The sequence below is a fragment of the Vitis riparia genome, chromosome 5 (assembly GCF_004353265.1).
Source record: "Vitis riparia cultivar Riparia Gloire de Montpellier isolate 1030 chromosome 5, EGFV_Vit.rip_1.0, whole genome shotgun sequence".
Taxonomy (NCBI): Eukaryota; Viridiplantae; Streptophyta; class Magnoliopsida; order Vitales; family Vitaceae; genus Vitis; species Vitis riparia.
The window spans coordinates 2422401-2441409 of NC_048435.1; the positions used below are offsets into that span (position 1 = coordinate 2422401).

At 36.3% G+C, this 19009-nt stretch overlaps 1 protein-coding gene across 3 annotated transcripts; it reads right to left on the bottom strand.

The window, feature by feature from the left end:
* Nucleotides 1–18782, bottom strand: LOC117913971. Of its 3 annotated transcripts, none has more exons than XM_034829113.1 (6): nucleotides 18111–18377; nucleotides 11828–11973; nucleotides 4525–4583; nucleotides 1261–1286; nucleotides 925–1156; nucleotides 1–596 (listed from the first exon to the last, which is right to left on the bottom strand). In XM_034829113.1, exons 1-6 carry the CDS (start codon nucleotides 18292–18294, stop codon nucleotides 353–355), a joined length of 891 nt encoding a protein of 296 aa, XP_034685004.1. In that variant the 5' UTR covers nucleotides 18295–18377; the 3' UTR covers nucleotides 1–352. The 3 variants fall into 3 exon arrangements, with proteins under 3 accessions (XP_034685004.1, XP_034685003.1, XP_034685001.1); XM_034829112.1 differs by having other exon boundaries at nucleotides 4525–4586; XM_034829110.1 differs by lacking the exon at nucleotides 11828–11973 and having other exon boundaries at nucleotides 18111–18782.
* Nucleotides 18783–19009: the final 227 nt, after the last annotated feature.

Below are 19009 nucleotides of genomic sequence, written 5' to 3' on the forward strand. Positions count from 1 at the left end.
TCGGCTTTACAAAGAAGGAAGCATTCAAATGCCTCTGGATAAAGAGAGTAGACAAGGATTGATTTTGAGAAACGATGCTCAATTGATTTGATTCAGTTTTGTACAAAAAAATATATATACATACAGTGATGTTAATCAGCACAAAAAAAAAAGAAAATATACAAGTCAACCTAGTATCTAGGAGTGTACAATGGGAACTCAAGTTTATAAAATCAAATTCTAAGGATCTGCATGTGATTAAAGAGCAACCAGTGCCTTAGATTGATTCGGATTACTGGCACGAAAACCTTTTTTCCCAATACTGGGGACTGCCAGTTCTCCCACAGCTGCCATGACCATACACAGCAGAAGCTTAATTAGCTACCCACCAAACTGGATCTCTGCTGTTTGTGATATATTGAGAAATTATTCTTCTGTCAAGTCCCAACATGCGGTTATGGATGACTGGACTTGGAACTGCTTGCCGGGGAATCTGGCCCAGCAAGCCTGAGCCTGAAGGAGGAACCATGTAAAAGTCAGCAGGCTGAGCAGGCGGTGATGCTGTATACACCACAGGTGAACCAATCGAAGAGGGCAAAGGGCCAAAAGCACCAGACCTAAAATGATGAGGCATATGCAAGTAAGTAATATTACCAGAGTGGAATAACACTGAAGACAAAAATAGAAATTGCAGGTTATGAGAAACAAATGGAGGCTTCTCATACTATCACAGCCTTCCCCTATCTGACTCGAAGATATGAAAGGGGTGCTATAAAATTATAGTCATGGAAATTAGAGAAATTCACTACTATTTTTTTATTACCAGGGTAAAGATTCTGAATCATGTAGGAGGCCTAAAGCTCATGGAAGATCAGGGAAGTCATTAGAAAAACACATTGGAGGTTGCTGTATTTTCTGGAGTATATTGAATTTGTCAGAACTTACCCATGGTCGAGAACAACTGGCTGAGTGACTGATTGCAGACTTGGTACTCTGCCAGAAGCAACCCAAGACAGCCCCATCATGGAGGGAACAGTCGGATTGGCCCTGCTAGAATTCTCACTTGTTGGAGAGAAGGTACCCCAATTGCCATAGTGCAACATGCCAGGGAGGCCTTGGGCAGGAGCATTGCCAGGAGGCGGAAGGAGATTCAATTGATGGCTGAAAGTAGGACCATCTGTAAATATGATTCACTTTTCAGTTATATTTACTGTACCAACTAGGATTAAAAATCAAAAAAGGAAAAGAAGAACAACAACAACAAAGAAAGAAAGACATTACATCCATGAGATGGCAATCCCCATACCCTGCAAGATTTAAAACATCAAGTAAGATAAAGGAAAACACTAAAAGAATTGGCATCTGATTGCTCGATTCGCATTATCATAATAAAGATGCTTTGAACCATTTCAAGACTTGGACAGTAGTTTTCCTCCTGACCTTTTCTCATCTTGTCAATTTTATTTTAACAAAGAGAAAAGAGACAAAGATCAAAATTCCATACAGTTCATAAGCCATGAAATTCAATGAAAGAGCCTCTACCTCACACTTTTGTGGCCCCAACAGCCAAATATGATTGCACTTCCCGTACAAATTTGAAAAGCTACAAAATTAATGTTCATAGGTTCACACTCCCCAAATGGAGTTGACAAAGCTTGGATGTTTCATGTTATAACCTGCATCATGCCTTAATATGCTTCTAATCATGGAAAGTGGATTGAACTAAATAGCTCCCTTTGTAGTAACTCTAATAATCCCACTCCACCATTAATGAACCACATGGGAAGGCAGGCAATGGTGGGGGTGTGAGGTGGTTCAAGAATATGTGAAAGTTGTCAAAAGCACGATACAACAGACAATTAAAGTTGTCTAATAAAAACTAATCTGTTCTTTTCTTATTTAAGGGTATTCTTTTGATAAGAAATAGAATTGAGCCTGGATCAGCATAGTCATTGTTTCTTTATTGCAAGTCATTATGTAATTGCCAAATATTATTATTCCTAATAAAGAAAAGTTTTCTTTCTTGTAATTTCTGATAGTTTAGAAAAATAGTTGTCTATTTTTATCCATAAAAAACCGACCTTACAAAAGAGTGTCATTCTAAATTGTATTCCTCCAAGAACATTAAACTTAAGCTCCTCACTCCTCACATACTGGAAAAGATTGTGAAAATCCTTGTGTGAAATCATCAAAGTTGGTGGATGCCCTATAAATTGTTCAATAATTAAAGAAAGGGAACAAAAAAATACCTCCAACAAAAAATATTGAATTATAATGATTGATAAACAGAAGGGTATTGCAGAAACCATAAAGACAAAGTTACCATAGTTTCAGGATAAAAGATTTGCTAGTCAGAGAAACACAGAACACACCATAAACTCAATAAAGATCAAATGATGAAAATTTTTAAAGATCATACACAACTACCCCAAACTCGTAACACAAGTGTATGCACAACTCTTTAGCTCAGTGATATCTTCTATCTTTTTCACCTAACTCCACTGGGTACACAGAAGAAAAAAAAGAGTTCTCTTCCTGCTTGGAATTGACATTCACAGGACGTCAACTTCAACACTCCAGCTATTTGCACAATCCTGTACCCCTACCCATAAAAATAAAAAAATAAAAAGGACTTTTTGAAGCTTTTCTAACCTAACTTGAACAGAGACTAGGGCCAGATAAAAAAGGACATGAAGTGCATTAGGAATCTGGAGAAGGTACCCTTGATGATCCTTAATATTCCATCTGAAAAATTACTGCTTTTTCCAACAGGGAAGCCTTTTTGGAAAATATTTCTCTATTGAATCTCAGATTGAGGTCAGTTTGAAGAAAGAATCAGTACCATCCTGAAATAGATTGATAGAAATTTACCCACTTTGCACCTGAATTCTGATGCCAAATCCTCTACTTACTCCGTAGGACCCATGGGAATTATATCACCTTTTTCCAGATTGATTTTTAGACTAAAATTCACATCAAAACACAATAATGATTAATCATTCAGCTACTGAGCGCAAACAATCAACCTTTTCTTCTCACTCCCATCCTGACCATGAACAATCAATCCAAACTGATTGATCATTCACAATCACAATGGAAGTGGGAAGAACAATTGCTCGTTCATGCTCAATAGATGAATGATTGATCTGCATCCTCTGGTGTTTTTTTTTTTTCTTTTTTTTCTTCAGATTAAAAAAATTGAAAAACCAGGTGCAGCCATGGCAGTCTGGCATGATTGGTGGCAACACTTGACTGCACAACAGTCACCACCGACTACTACATGTCTAGGCACTACCGCCAATCACTATGGACCGCCACAGCCATACCCTCTGGTTTTTTTTTCCTTTTTTTATTTTTTTACTTCATATAAAAAAAATGTAGAAGAAGATGAAGGGGAAGAGAAGGAAAGGAAGAAAAGGAAGAAGGAAAAGAAAAAAAGAGAGAAAAGGGAGGTAGGGTTAGGGTTTTGGGTGGGTAGGTTAGGATCGAGGTGGGGGTGGGGAAGAAAATGATGAAGACATTTTTGCCCTTTCACATTTACATTTTATTTGAAATAGATATATATATATATATATATATATATATATATATATATATATATATAGGTGGGGGTGCAGAGAGTATTGATGGGGACAGATAACATTGCTCAATTGAAAAAGCACCTGTCTTCATCTCCAAAATTTCCAACACCCTCTTTCCCAGACCACCAACAAACTCCCAGCTAAACCTCTTGTAGCTAGAGCAATCCAGTCCAAGAACCACCCCACATCAATGCCACTAACATCTCTTTTTCAGCTTATCTCTTGAAGATAAACCATATCTGTAGGACCTTGAAAAATAGCTTACCATCCCTCTTCATGTAGCATAATTGAATCTACTAACACTCCATGAGACTATGCTAATCCTCAATCAACAACAGGAAATAGTCCAACCTTGTTCATGTTTTCTTCTTCTGTGAATAAAACCACAATACCCTTTACTATCATAACTAATCAAACATGACAATTCATGCTATTCCTTCATCATTTTCAACAATTTTGTCTTGTATTGTTTTTTACATGAAAAAAAATATATATATATGACTAACCAAAAAGACTAAATACCATTGAAAATACAGATCGAAGCCTCCAACTTGAACTAACTTATTCAACTATGCAATAATTGGCCAAAAGTTATCCAATCAGATTTCTAATAATTATAAGCCATTAAATGTTGGATCAATTATAAACTAATTCATAAAATATGGTTATTTAGCTTTCCATTTTTTATAATATTATTTCAAAGAGTACATGTATATTAATCAATTGTAACTTGATTGAATTCACAAAATGAAAATTTTGGTTTCTTAACTTACATTTAATGTCATCTCTATTTTCCTTCTCTCATAATTGTCTATGCATTTTTTTTTTTTTACTAAAATAGCACCATTGAATATATATATATATATAGGATTATTTTACATATTTTTTATTCAAAAATTTAAAGTCCACTAATCAGCTTCATGAATCAGAGTAGAAGATCTGTCTAGAAAGAAATCATGCTTACTCATAAGGTCCATGAGTGAAAAGTCCAAAAATAGGACACCAAGGAAGAACTGCTACTGGCTGCTGAAAAATAACACAATATATAAGAGAAATAAGAAAGATGGTTTAAGAAACCAATCACAATATTCATTGATATAATTTAAAAGAACATGTAAATAACCTTGAATATCCATGCATTACATAAATCAAAAAGTTGCAATCAAGCACATAATGCAACCAAGAGGAGGTATAAGGAAGATTAGGAGCATGGAGATGTGTCAAATCCCTCACTTGCTAATCTTAAACACTCCAATGAAACACACCAACCATGTTCCATGTTTCCAACTCAGGTTAACACAGTGCTACTGGGGATTTAACAGATATGCGTGGATTAGACTCTAAAAGTTGACTGTTTTGCTCTGTTTAAGTTGCTTCTGAAACAGATTTTGCTAGTAGTGGTTAACAACATGGAATTAAAGAGCAATAACAAGCTCTGGCCTAAAGAAAGGGGCCTTTATGGGCCATAGCCTCTTTGGCAAAAATGAAACCCCTAAGGGCTGATAAGCAGGCCTATAAAGTCCAAACATTTATTTTCTCTAAACCCCCTTCTTTCCCTAAACAAGTCGCAAGTGGATGCTAGTTCTAAAAGTCTAGTGGCCACTGAGTTCAACCTCAAGTAGAAGACAGATATGAAATCCTCTGGTTCCGTTAGTTGATAGTGGCAAGTCTCCCTAGCAATAGTACAACACATTTTTAAATGGTGAGTTTCACTGACAAGAGATTTTGAGAAAAAGGCTATTGGATATGAAAGACTGACCCCATTGTAGGGGGAAATAAGAGAGGCAAGAACAACACAAAAGCTACGACGAAAAAGAGGAAAAGAAAAGGCTTAGTCTAAGACAAGTTTGCTTCCAGAACAAGGCGAGCAATGAAAAAATTATGCAAGTGAAATTCTAGTTAACATGATTTATTCCATCAAAAGGAATTTAAAAATCTAAATAGCTTAGATTATTAGAAATCATCATTTTGATGGCTTACAAAGGAAACCACAAACTAAGAAAAAAATATAAACAAAAGTTTACTCATTTCTTAATCTAATTAACTCAAATCCTCTTACTATAACTATAAACCAAATATAAATCAATTAAGTCTCCAACTTTCCTAAACTAAAAGATTGTGATGAGATACAAATTCCAAAGATTTCATTCGCACTCACAATGCAGTATTCCAAAAAAAATTCTCCAACACCTGATAGGTTAACATTTTTCATGAATTTTGTGTTTGGGAAAATTCCAACCTTTCTCATGTGACAATAGTCTCAAAATAAGTTACAAAGCAAAGTGAACGATGAAAGTAGATATACAAATAGCAATGACCAAATATTCAAGTACACATCATTCTTTTCTTCTCACTTTAAAACAGAGAAAGATTTCATGGAACTTCAACACCATAATTTTTAAAGCCTTTTGAAGTTTACTCTAAGGCTCATCCTTGAGACTTAAGGGGACTAGAAACATACATTTAAAGGTGAAACGCTCTTATGATCCAACGTGCAATTCACACACACCTTCAAAACCACTTTATATTTGAGATGCCCACTTCAAATTGCAACCAAATTTAATCTATTAGATTGTTCAATAATTGTTTGAAGACCCATAATGACCAAAAGAAGTTTTGACACAAATTATGTTCAAACCTTTAATATATTTTTGCTAGGGAAGTGATTGTGGAGGGTAATTGTGGAATAGTATCACCTATGGAGAAATCATTATAGGCAAGTTTGAGGAGGGGAAAGGGAATTTGCTTTCTAGCTCAGAAAGTGAGATTTTGGGATGGATCTTTGGAAAGCCATTAATGAAGGTTGGGAAGGATTTCTTGCTAGAACAAGTATTAAGATAGGGAAGAGGCAAATAACTAAGTTTTGACATGAACAGCATGGGTGAAGGGGCTTATGTTGTGAACTTGTGGGTGGAAGGTATAAACAATAGCCTTTGGATAAAATGGTGGTGGTCTTTTCGTTGATACAAAATGTATAATATACACAACAAGGAGATTAATCACAAAAGGTAAGTCATAGTACACAAAGTCAATAACCATGAATATGAAGAGTAGATGTGATCCACAATTTGCAATTCCTTGGTTATGAGGTTATCCTAGAATTGTTGGTTGATTCAATTTCTTTCCTCATATGCAGCCATAGCTGAAGATATTGATGTTGTGAGAGGGCCTCAGTATGCATCAGCAAGTTAGTCCATTGTGAAAATATGGGAAACACTTAAAACTACCCTTAGGGACTTGATCCTTCACAAAACTGAAAACCAATTGCTATGTGTTTCATTTTATGAATGAAATATCAGATTGGCTGAAAGATAGGAGGCACCAACATTGTTGTGGTATATTGTTGGAGGTGCCAATAGAAGAAAATTTTGAACCCAATTAAGCTTGGCAGCAATGGAAGCAACCATTCAATACTCTGCTTCAATAGAGGAACATGCAGCAATTATTTGTTTAAGAGAACACCAAGAAATTAGATTTGCACTCATGCCCAAGCAGATGATGTAGGCATTAGCTAATTTGTGATCATTCCTATTTCTAGCCTAATCAACCTCAAAGAAGGCATGGAGCTGGAGAGGAGTGTTCTTGTGTAAAAGCAAGCCATGAAACAAGTTGCCCCTTAGACAGTGTATCACCCTCATAATGGTTATGTAACGAGTAACTATTAGCTTGCGCATAAATTGGGACAACTTGTTGACTACATATGAGACATGAGGCCTTGTGCGAGACAAAAATTAAAGAGCACCAATGAAACTTCAATGAAAGGTGGGGTCCACAAAAGTTGTCCCATCATGGAGTTGCAAAGGAATCACGGTGGAGAGAAGAGTAGAGGTTATCTTGGCACCTAACAATTTAATTTTCTCCAATTAGTTTTAAACATATTTATGTTAGCATAAAAAGCAACCATTGTCAGTTAGAACAACATGTACACCAAGAAAAGAGTGCAAGTCACCAAGATCCTTCACAGAAAAATCTTGTTGCCAATGCTTTAATCAACTATTGAGCAATGATGGCATACTCCCTATCACCAAAACATCATGAACATATGCAAGCACATAAACAATAAAAATGCCACATGAGTAAATAAAACAAGGGTACCAAACATGGAATTGACAAAGCCAAAGTGGAGAAGAAATCAACTCAATTCTTGATACTACGCTCTATGTGCCTATCATAGGCCATGGATTACCATTTTGAGCTTATATGTATAAAAAGGAAATTGTGAGTTAATAAAACCTAGTAGTTGAGCTTGAGCCATAAAACATCACTAGATAATCTTCCTTGAAGGAAGACATTGTTTATGTCTAATTCACATACTTGCCAATTACGAGACATTACCAAGGAAATAACTAACTAAATGGAGGTTGGTTCAACCACTAGATTGAAAGTTGTGTGAAAATCAATTCCAGGACATCAATGAAAACCTTTAGCAACGAATCTTACTCTAATACCATATAAGCAATAGCCTTTGGATAAAACGATTGTTATGTTTTCATTGAAAATTCATCTTCCCTTGGTTTTTTTCTCTTTCTATTGTATCTTTTTCTCTCCTGTATTTGTTCTTTTATTAATATAATCTTCTTCGTTTCTGATCAAAAAAAAAAAAAAAAGAGATCACATATCACAAAATATAAGTTATAGTACACAAAAACAACAATAACAATGAATATAGAGAAACAAATATGATCCACAATTCATGAGTCCTTAATTATGAACATGTGCTAGAGTTGGTATTAACTCAATTTATTTCCTTATAGAAGGAAGGGAGAATCCTAATTGATCACCTAGGTTTAGAAGCAACTTTTCGAATTAAGAGCTAGTCTACGTGGAGTCTTTATCGTAGCTTTCTCCACCATTGGACAAGACCTTAAAGGATGGTCTTTTCTTTATGAGGTCATTTTATGTTTTTAGGCTCTAGCAATCTTACTTATTTTCTAAGAAAATTTTGGCTTAAGTTGGTCCTTTAAAGATGTGTTTCTTTTTGTAGGAGATGTAACAAGGAAAAATCTTCCTTATAACCAACTCATGACCAACAAATGATTCCTTATGAACCATTATTGCTTGTGGAAAGAGGAGTCAAAATCCATTGATCACATTCTCCTTCATTGTGACAAGGGAAGGATATTATGACGGTGTATTCTATTTTCAGTATTCAATGGGTTGGCTTTGCTTTAGTTAGGGAGGTTCTACTAGGATGGTACGACTCTTTCATAGGTAGAAGACGCATTAAGGCCTGGAGAGCAACTTCATTATGTATTTTTTTGGACTATTTGAAAGGAAATAAACAAAAAATGTTTTGAAAGTAAGGAAATGTTAGACCAAAGACTCCAAAGCAATTTCCTTAACAACCTATTTCTTTGGGTTATGATGTACATAGGTGGAGGCTCTATGTCTTCAGTTGACTTCATAGATTGGTTGGGTCATTGTTAAGGGAGGGAGTATTTTTTTTTTGTTTCCCCTTTTTACTATTTTGCCTTTTGGCACTCATTGTATACAACACGTGTACTTTTGTGCGCTTTAGCACTACTTAACACACTCAATTATTTATCAAAATATATATATATATATAACTTATGGAAACAAAAGAAAGAAAAAGTTAATCACATCCTCATTCGCTATAAGTAGGCTACCAAGTTGTGGTATTTTTTTTCCTCCCTTCTTAGGGTTAGTAAGGTCCTTAGAAGGATTAAAAGAGCTTATACTTGGTTGGCATGGTGGCCTTATAGGCAAAAAATGCAAGAATATGTGGAGCATGCTACTTTATGTTTATTTTGAGATATATGGAAAGAGATAAGTAGGACTTTTGAAGGTCTTGAGCATTCAAAGATGACCATTATATATCACGTCCTCAAATTTGTCTTCTTGTTTAGAGGAGATTGCAAGAGAAAAACTACTCTTTGTTTCTAGACTTCATTGTTGTTTGAGTTTAGAGCATGATAGGTTTAGCCTTTCTAAATTTTTCCTTTTTATACAATTTGTTTTCTTATTGTATGCTTGGTCGTTCCTACTTTTTTCTTCATTGAGGTTTTTGATGCTCTGAAGATTGAAAGAATAGAAACCTGACCTAGTCTTCTATTTCAATCTCAAAGGTAAAAGGAAGGACATAGACAAAAGGGGAGACATGGACAAAGATCCAATTGGATCTTTGTGATAATAAAATTTGCATCCTAATCACTGATTTTTATTTTCTCATAAAATCGCAAATTTGAAAAGTGATTCTTAGTCAATCACAAAATTGGTTTGCAATATAGTTAGAAGGAAACATGCTTGGCAAGTTTTGCAATAGATGATTTTTTTTCCCCTCATTGTTGATATCTTTTTCAAAATCATAAGAATTTGGAAAAAAGCTCAGTATATTCTTTAGCTTGCCAGAAAGAGAGTCCATAAAAGCCACTACAAAAACTCCTATCGATGAATATTATCATATTTTTTTCCAGCATTTATAATTTTATCAAAGATAAACATTTGAAGTCAATAAGTGATTCTAAAGCCCACTAAAAAAAGAAGTAATTTTTTGAAACCTGAAAAGGTTGTTTAAAACTAAAGAAGGAAAGTCAACATGTAATAAAGATTCCAAAAATTAAAATTTTGAGCAATTATAACACAATTATCTTTTTCATAATCATTCTAAAAATCCTATTACCCCACGATTACTTGAAAGAATTGCTCGCGTCTTAAATACATTAGAAAGGAATTAGAGATTCTTTCATTATCGTCTATGAGCTTCTTTGAGAAGTAGAGATCTATATTGGCTTGCTCATAGATAAGGAAGGTGCATACTCTTTGCAAACATGGTATTTTCTTCTAGGTGAATCAGTTAATTGGGAGGCTATCAGTTTGGCCAAGAAGGAAGCTGAGTTTCTAGAGATCTTTAGTAAGGATACTTACCTTGGTTGATTGTTTTAACATTTAGGGTACCTACCCTTAAAGTGGTTCCTACCCTTAAAAACTTTAAGGGATGTTCACCAATCTTGAGTGCTCTAACACATAAGAAGTGAAGGAATAAAAAGTAGAAAATGAGCACACATAAGCTTCACAAGAAGTTAATTGTATTGGACCTGAACACAATTGATTGGGTGAAGATTATCCAATGAGTTTAATTATATAGGCATCAAAGCATTGATATAAAAACACATAAAAGAAAGTAAAACTATATGATATAAGGATTGTAATAGAAGTATTTTTAGTACTTTAATACTAAATTGGAAAATAGAAAAAAAATAGGAAAAAGAAAGCAATATAGAAAATATTATCTATTGAAACAAATTAAGAAGAGGTATGATGAACACTTTTAGCATAATATTTATGTATGAAAATGAAATATCCTAACATAAATTAGTCTTAACTAACTAAACCTACAAAAAGACAAACAATAAAACATATAGGAATACCACATACTTCAATATAACACTCTTACATAAAATAAAGCTCATCAATTCTAATATTTTGATCTATTCATGATCCATTTCTTTGTAAGCAATCTCAAGTTTCATTTCCTTCGAAGTTCAAGGCTCTTTTCCCAAGTAGGCTGTGATATCTTCCCCATGTGTTGTGTTTGTTACATTTAAGGGCTCTTCAACTAATGGTAGATTCATCTTCCGTCTCCGTTCCCCTCCTTACTTGCAGTAGGGCATGGACCTTCAAAAGAATCCATAGTTTTCAACCCAAAAGAAATATTTGTAAATGAAAGGCTACAACTTCATTGGGCATTCTTCAAAATTATATACACCATTTTGTGAAAGCTTCAAGATGAAAGAACTTAAAATTGATTCTTGGCATAGATAATTGACCTTGAACAATTTTATAAGCAAAAAATTGTCTGCTTGTTTTTCATACAAAGACTAACATCTAGATAAATGGGGCACATCCCATTTCATGCACAACCCACGTTTGTGTGTGTTTATACAAACAAGTACGTGTAAACACAAGGGCATGCAAATGCAAACATGCGCACAAACACACACATTAGATGTATGCAATCTTTATGTATCAATGTCCAGGCATACACACACATGTGAACACACACCTTAGATTTATGTAACACAAAAGCGTGAGTGTCCATACATACACATATTAGAATAACGAACAAAATAAAATTCATTATGAAATAACTTTTACAAAAATATCAAAATAAGAAAATAAAACCATAATATCATTAAAGAGAGATAGAGGTGTTATGATAATAGATCCAAACTTCTAATGCCACAAGAAACTAATTCAACTAAAAGGAAACAAAAATATGAGAACAAAATAAAAATGCATGCTTTTACCGCTTCAACCAAAAACTGAGCCTGATTCTCATTGGTTCTATTTTGGGTACACTGGCCATTTGAAAACCGCCATTCACCAACTTCAATTACTCTGCAATTAGGGCATCTCATGATACCCCTTGCATTAAATTCAGAACCAATGCAATCTGAAAAAATGGTAGAGAGAAAATTAAAATAAAATAAACTAAAACAAAATATAAAATATAAAAATTAAGAAAACACAAGAAGCTCAAAACACCCGATATATCTGATATCAAACATCCTGCAGTCCCTCCAAAGAGGTAGACTGGTATTTGCAGGTTCCAGCACCGGAGATGTCAGATTGAGAATCCGGCAACCAAGGGGCAAAAGAAGGGAAAAACTCAGCACCAACATTCATTAGAATTATTGGTAACAGATTAATTGATATTCAGTAACCATGTAAATGAACATTGTAAAAACACCGGAAACACAGTCAGCTAGAAAATGCTAATGGTTGTCTTCTCCAAGAAGAAAAGCTCCATCTAAAAACCTAAGCATGTTCCATCCTTTCCTGTTTTGAATCATAAAAAGGCTTTTGGGACATTCCTAAGATCAAAACAGCAATTGTAACCTTCCCAGCCGTATTGCTTCAATTAGGGAATGCCCTTTACTGCATTGGAAAATATCTTGAGCTTGTATAAACATATACAATGAGATGCCAAAGAGAGGGAAGGCCATCTATCTTCAAATGAAATAGCTGCTAGAAGATTGGCAGTAGAAGAGTTTAATGACTGGGCTGTTCTAGAAGAAACCACTTGGATGCAAAAGCCCCAGGAGATTTGGCTAAAGGAAGGGGATAAAAATACAAAAAAAATTGACAAGACATCCAATGCTAGGCGCAGAAGAAATGGAGAATGGGTAATGGAGGAATTGAAGATTCCAACAAAGATTGTTCATCACTTCAAGCTACTACTTTCAGAACCAGTGGGGGAGTGGAGACCAAATTTAAATTGTCTGCTTCTCTATTTGTTGAGCAATGACAATTCTGTCAAGCTGTAAGAAGCTTTCATGGAGAAGGAGGTCTTTGTGGCCCTTATGGATCTCAACAGGGATAAAGCCTTAGGTCCTGATGGCTTTTCCTTGGCTTTTTGGCAAGATTGTTGGGAGTTTGTGAAAGATTCCTTTTTTAGAGTGTTTTTGGAAAGGGGCACCTTTGAGAAGAGTTTAAACTCTACCTTTGTGGTGCTGATTCCAAAGAAAGGCAGAGCTAAAGATTTAAAGGATTTTAGACCCATTAGCCTTGTTGGTAGTCTGTACAAGCTGTTAGCCAAAGTCTTGGCTAATAGATTGAAATTAATGATGGGAAAACTGGTGTCAGATTTGCAGAATGCGTTTGTGGAAGAAAGACAAATTTTAGATACAATCCTTATTACTAACAAAGCCATTGACTCAAGATTGAGGAGCCGCAGAGGGGGGATTATGTGTAAATTAGACATAGAGAAAGCCTATGATCATGTAAACTGGAGTTTTCTATTTTTTTTTTTTTTTTGGATAAAAAACAATATATTAAAACAAGGCAAACCAAAAAAGAGTCCTAAAGTACATAGGAAGTATACAAAGGACGCAAAAAAGCACCTCAGAAAAGAGCAAGATACCAACAAAAGTAGCAACCCCTCAAACAGAGCCTAACCAATCTACAAAATCAATAAGGGAAAAAGGGACAGAAACTAAAAACCCCTTAGCCCACACCCAAAGGTTACAAAAAAAAAAAAAAATCAACCTTTGCACTGAATGACCCTTATCTTCAAACGCCCTGTTGTTTCTTTCCTTTCAAACTATCCAAAAAAAGCACAAGAGAGCAGCCCACCACACTTTTTTCCTCTTCTTACCCACAAAAGAACCATGTCAACCTAACAACATCTCTTTAACTGATAATAGAAGCATCCACAACACCCTAAACAAAGAAAACAATAAGTGTCTAAGACTCTTTGCCATATCACAATGCGAGAGGATGTGATCAAGAAACTCTTCCTCTAAAAGACACAAGTAACATTGTTAGCCAAATGCCACTCTCTACTCTAAATCTGATCCAAGATTTAAACCTTATTCTAAGCAACCTCCTAAGCAAAGAAGCCCACCCTCGGTAACACCCATGAGTTCCAAATTACACTTGCAGGAAAATCTCATCGTCTTTCCAGTTTCAAAGCCTTATAAAGAGACTTGACAGTAAATTTACCATCCTTTGACTTTGTCCATACCGCCTAGTCTTCCACATCTCTACACACCCTTCTTCCTTGCAAACTTTGGAAAAAACGTTCCATATCATTCACCTCCCAATCATTGAGTTGCTTAGAAAAACAGGAATCCCAAGCTCCCTCTATAGAATAGTTCCAAACATCTTCCACTTAAGCCTCCTTGGACGAGAATATAGCAAATAAGGAGGGAAAAGAGGTGCACAAAGGAGCATTGCCACGCCATTTGTCCTTCCAAAATCTAACCCTCTTTCCATTCCCCACAATAAAAGCCATGTTGTCGTCCATCACATCCCATTCTTTTTTGAAAACTTTCCACAAGCCTACTCCAAACCTTTCTCTCACTTCACTTAAACGCCACTCACTTTCTTCTTCCCCGTACTTCCCACAAATAACTTGTCTCTAAAAGGCCTCCCTCTCCACTGCAAAACACCAACTCCATTTGCACAAGAAGGCCTTGTTGAGCAACGCTAAATTCCTCACTCCTAATCCACCCTTACGTTTATCATAGCAAACAATAGACCACCTTACTAAATGAGGCTTCCTCTCAAGGACCCTTCTTCCCTAAAGAAAATCCCTTTGGATCTGCTCCAACTTCAGTCTAACTCTCCTTGGAATACAGAACAAAGACATAAAATAAATAAATATACTGGAAAGAGTGTTTTGAATTAAGGTAAGTCTACCCCCTTTGGAAATACACTGTCTTTTTCAAATTGATAGTCTTTTCCGAAGTCTTTCCTCCACGCCATCCTAAACTACCACATCCTTGAAACGAGCACCCAAAGGAAGACCTAAGTAAGAAAACGGGAACACACTAAGCTTGCAACCAAACTCTTCAACCAACTATTCTACGTTCTCCACTTTCCCTACCGAAATTAGCTCACTTTTTTTCAAATTTACCCTCAACCCTGACATGGCATCAAACCACATAAGTAACCAACTCAAATAAGTCAACTGATATAGGGAAGGCTCACAGAAGACTAATCTACGAACAACAAGTGAGAGATTTCTACTCCTTCTCATCCTCTATCACTGAAACGCCACCTCGACAAAAAGCCTCCCTCATTAGCTCTCTTCAACAAACAACTAAGGGTCTATGACAATCACAAAAAGATAAGAGGAAAGAGGGTCCCCTTCCCTCAAACTCCGAGAGCTTTGCAAAAAACCAGAAAAAGTTCCATTGATAAGGATAAAGAAGCTCACTGTAGAAATACACCACTGAATCTAACTGATCCACTTAGCACCAAACCTCATTTTTTCTAGCATCCAAAATAGGAATTTCCAATTACATGGTCATAAAACCTTCTCGATATCAAACTTGCACAGAATGCCACCACTATTGCCTTTCTGCACCGAATCAATAGCCTCATTAGCAATCAAAGAAGCATCAAGGATTTGTCTACCCTTCACAAAGGCATTTTGGGACCTGGAAACCACCTTTCCTGCCACCTTCTTTACCCTATTAGCTAATACTTTAGCCAACAACTTGTAAAGGCTACCCACCAAGCTTATAGGTCTAAAATCCTTAAGATCCTCAGCACCCCTTTTCATAGGAATTAACACCAAAAAAAAATACATTAATACTCTTCACAATTCCACCCCATTCATGAAAGTCCTTAAGAAATCCCATAACTTTTTTGTTCAAAAAATCCCAACTGAATTGCCAAAGGGCCATAGAGAAGTCATCAGGACCAAGAGCTTTATCCCCACTAAGATCCGAGAGAGTACAAAAACCCTTTTCCTCAGAAAATGAGACCTCTAACATCGCTATATCCTCACTTCCTTAAACCTCAACCGACAGCTCATCGCAAGTGGGTCTCCACTCCCCTGTTCAAACAAAAAATAGTGGAAGACCTGAACCACCCCTTCCTTGATCTTTCTCTCCTCTGTTACCTAAGTCCCATTGATCTTGATCTTCACCATGGAATTTCCTCTCTTATGGGCAATGGCCATTTTGTGGAGAAAACTAGTATTTTTGTTTTCTTTTTTCAACCATAACTCACTAGATTTTTGCCTCCAAGGGGTTTCTTCCATCAACACCCACTTCTTATACTCCTCCATGGCTTGCTTCCTAAGATTCTCCTATTTACCGGACAAAGCCCTATTCCTTTTGACAGAATCCCAAAACACCACCTGGTTCAAGGTTGACTCTTTTCTAGCAAAGGCATTCTCAAACACTTTTTTGTTCCAAATCTTCAAATTAGCCTTAATCGCTTTTAGTTTTTCAAATAGAAAGAAACTAAAGAGCCCTCTCAAATATAAACCCAACCACCAAGTTCTCAACAAATCCTTAAAACCATTCTCCTTTAACCACATATTTTCAAACCTGAATGGGTATGGATCTTTCCTCAAGCCTCCACCATCTAACATAATTGGGCAATGGTCAGAAACAAGTTTAGGAAGAAGATACTGAACAATCCCACTAAAATAACATTCTCAATCCTCAGAGACTAAGAATCTATCCAATCTTGACTGAAATTGATTGTTCAAGTCATCCCTCCATGTGAATGAACCCCCCTACAAAGGGAGATCTCGCAATTCCAAGTCCTCTATGACTTCTAAACATCTTTTCATTGTTGAGGTTGGCAACGGGAGAAAGTCAAATTTTGACATGACATGTGGTGTGATGATATACCTTTAAAGGACTCTTTTTCTTTATTCACCTTAGGAGCTTCTAAGGAGGCATGGGTGGAAGATGTTTGGGAGGTAGAAGGAGGAATGGTCACTTGGAACCCATGCTTCTCAAGAAATTTTCATGATTCGGAGATGGATGTTGTCCAAAATTTTATTCGAAAACTTGATGAGTTTGGCAGAATTAGAGATGGGAGGATAAAATGATTTAGAAGGCTAGCAAGAGTGAGTTATTTTCTGTGAGGTCTTTCTTTGTTGCATTGAAGCGAATGGTGAAGTGACTTTCCCCTCAAAGATAGGATAGGGATCTTGGGCACCTACCAAAGTGAGTTTTTTTGCACGGAAAGCAACTTGGGGACATATCCCAACTATGGACCAACTTAAGAGGAGATGATGGGTTTTGGTAGGTTTTTGTTGTATGTGCAAAGATGCAAATGAATCGGTAGATTATCTTCTCATCCACTATGGAATAGTTAGAGAGTTATGGCACTTTCTCTTCTTTTTTTTTTTTTTTGGCATCTTGTGGGTTCTCCCTTTTTCTATTAAGTATTTGTTAATGGGTTGGCATGGTAGCTTTGTGGGCAAGAAGAGAATGAAGGTTTGGAGAACAACTCCTTGGAAGGAACGAAACCAGGGAACCTTTGAAGGGAAGCAATGCACTATTCAAGCTCTTAAGGATTCCCTAATTACTAATCTATATTTGTGGTCCCAAGGATTTCTTCTTGGTGATGGTCAGAGAGGTCCATGTCTTTGTTATATTTATAAATTGGTTGTGCTCTAAGTCTTAAAATAGGGTTGTAATTAAAATAGCTCGTTTTTGTTACTCATTTGTATACTTCCAGTATACAGCACATTAACTTGGCATTTTTTTTTTCTATATATATATATACATACTTTTATTTAATAAAAAATAAACATACAGTGAACCATTCCTTAGCAACTACAAGCAACCATCCAGGTGGCTGCAAGCCTGAATATGGGACCACCGCCATTGCCAGATGTCATTGTCATCCACCAGAGTGAACCCAATTTTTTGTTTTTGGGACCCACCTCAAGAACTAGTTGAAGTTCGAGGGTCCACAATAACACACAAACTGGGATCATAATTCCTTACGGACCACCATTGCAGCCACTTTCAGAACAGTCATTTCCTCACAAACAACTCAAAAACACCCAACTAGAACACAAGAAACCACCATTGCACCCCCTCCGTATCTTCATTCTCTAATATAAAAAAATCAGCACCAATGTCTCAAAAAAATAAATAAATAAACCAAGCTAAAATAAAACAAAAAATCCCAATTCAAATTTCAACTAAGCTTTTGCTTCCCTTTTGATTTCTTGCAGGCAAAACCAGCCAGCAGATATAAAAATAAATAAATAATAAACAAAAATGGATACAAAACAGGCTCTGACACAGAAAAACGGCGGTTACTCACCCAGATGGAACTGATGCCCGCAGCCAAGCCGAACCACGGCTCGGGGCCCGTTCTCGATGACTGGGTCGATGCAAATGGTGCATATGACCACGTTGTTGCCGCTGTTGCCGTTGTTATTGCTCTCATTGTTGTGGGTATTGGCGGTGGCGGCCAGTGAGGCATTTCCGGTGGTTTGTTGGGCCATTGGAACAGTTGTTGCTTTCTTTGCTTCTTCTTCTTAATCTCAACTCTGGAAAAGCTCCCAGCTTCGATCAGTGTAGTGGGTAGGCGGTTATGAGTAAAGACAACGAGTATTAATACAGCCAACATCTTCAATGCGCCCCAGAATCTCACCTCCTTTCTCTCCTCTTTGGCGTTTGCCATAGCTAATACCGGCAAAAGCTTCAGATTTAGAAACAGCCTTGGAGGGATTCGTACTGGCTCTCGATCTCCTACGCTCCACTCCACCTTACTACCCTGACACCCTCATCTCTGGCAGCCACGTGACCGCTTCTCTTGCGTGTCATGTTCTGATTGGTGGCTACTTCTTCGGTTCCGTGGGTTGCACTGCGTGGAATGCGGAACTCACCTTAATGTCTGTTCTCACCCAATACAGTAACCAAGTAGCCTCATCAAATCCTATTCACACATTGTGAATTTACAATTCTCTCCTTGTCTTTATGATTAAAAAGATAGAATGCAGGGGTAACCGATTAAAAAGCATAAAATAAGAGTGGGAGGCTAGATTTGTAATTCCACAGTGATTTTATGCCTTTTAATGGGTTATCCCTATAATTTATGTCAATAATTATTAATTTGCCACCAGCATTAATGAATTAAATACCTATTTTCTACTTATAAGTTTGTGAATTTAGTGTGTCCTTTATATTATTCATTGTACTATAATTATATACATTATT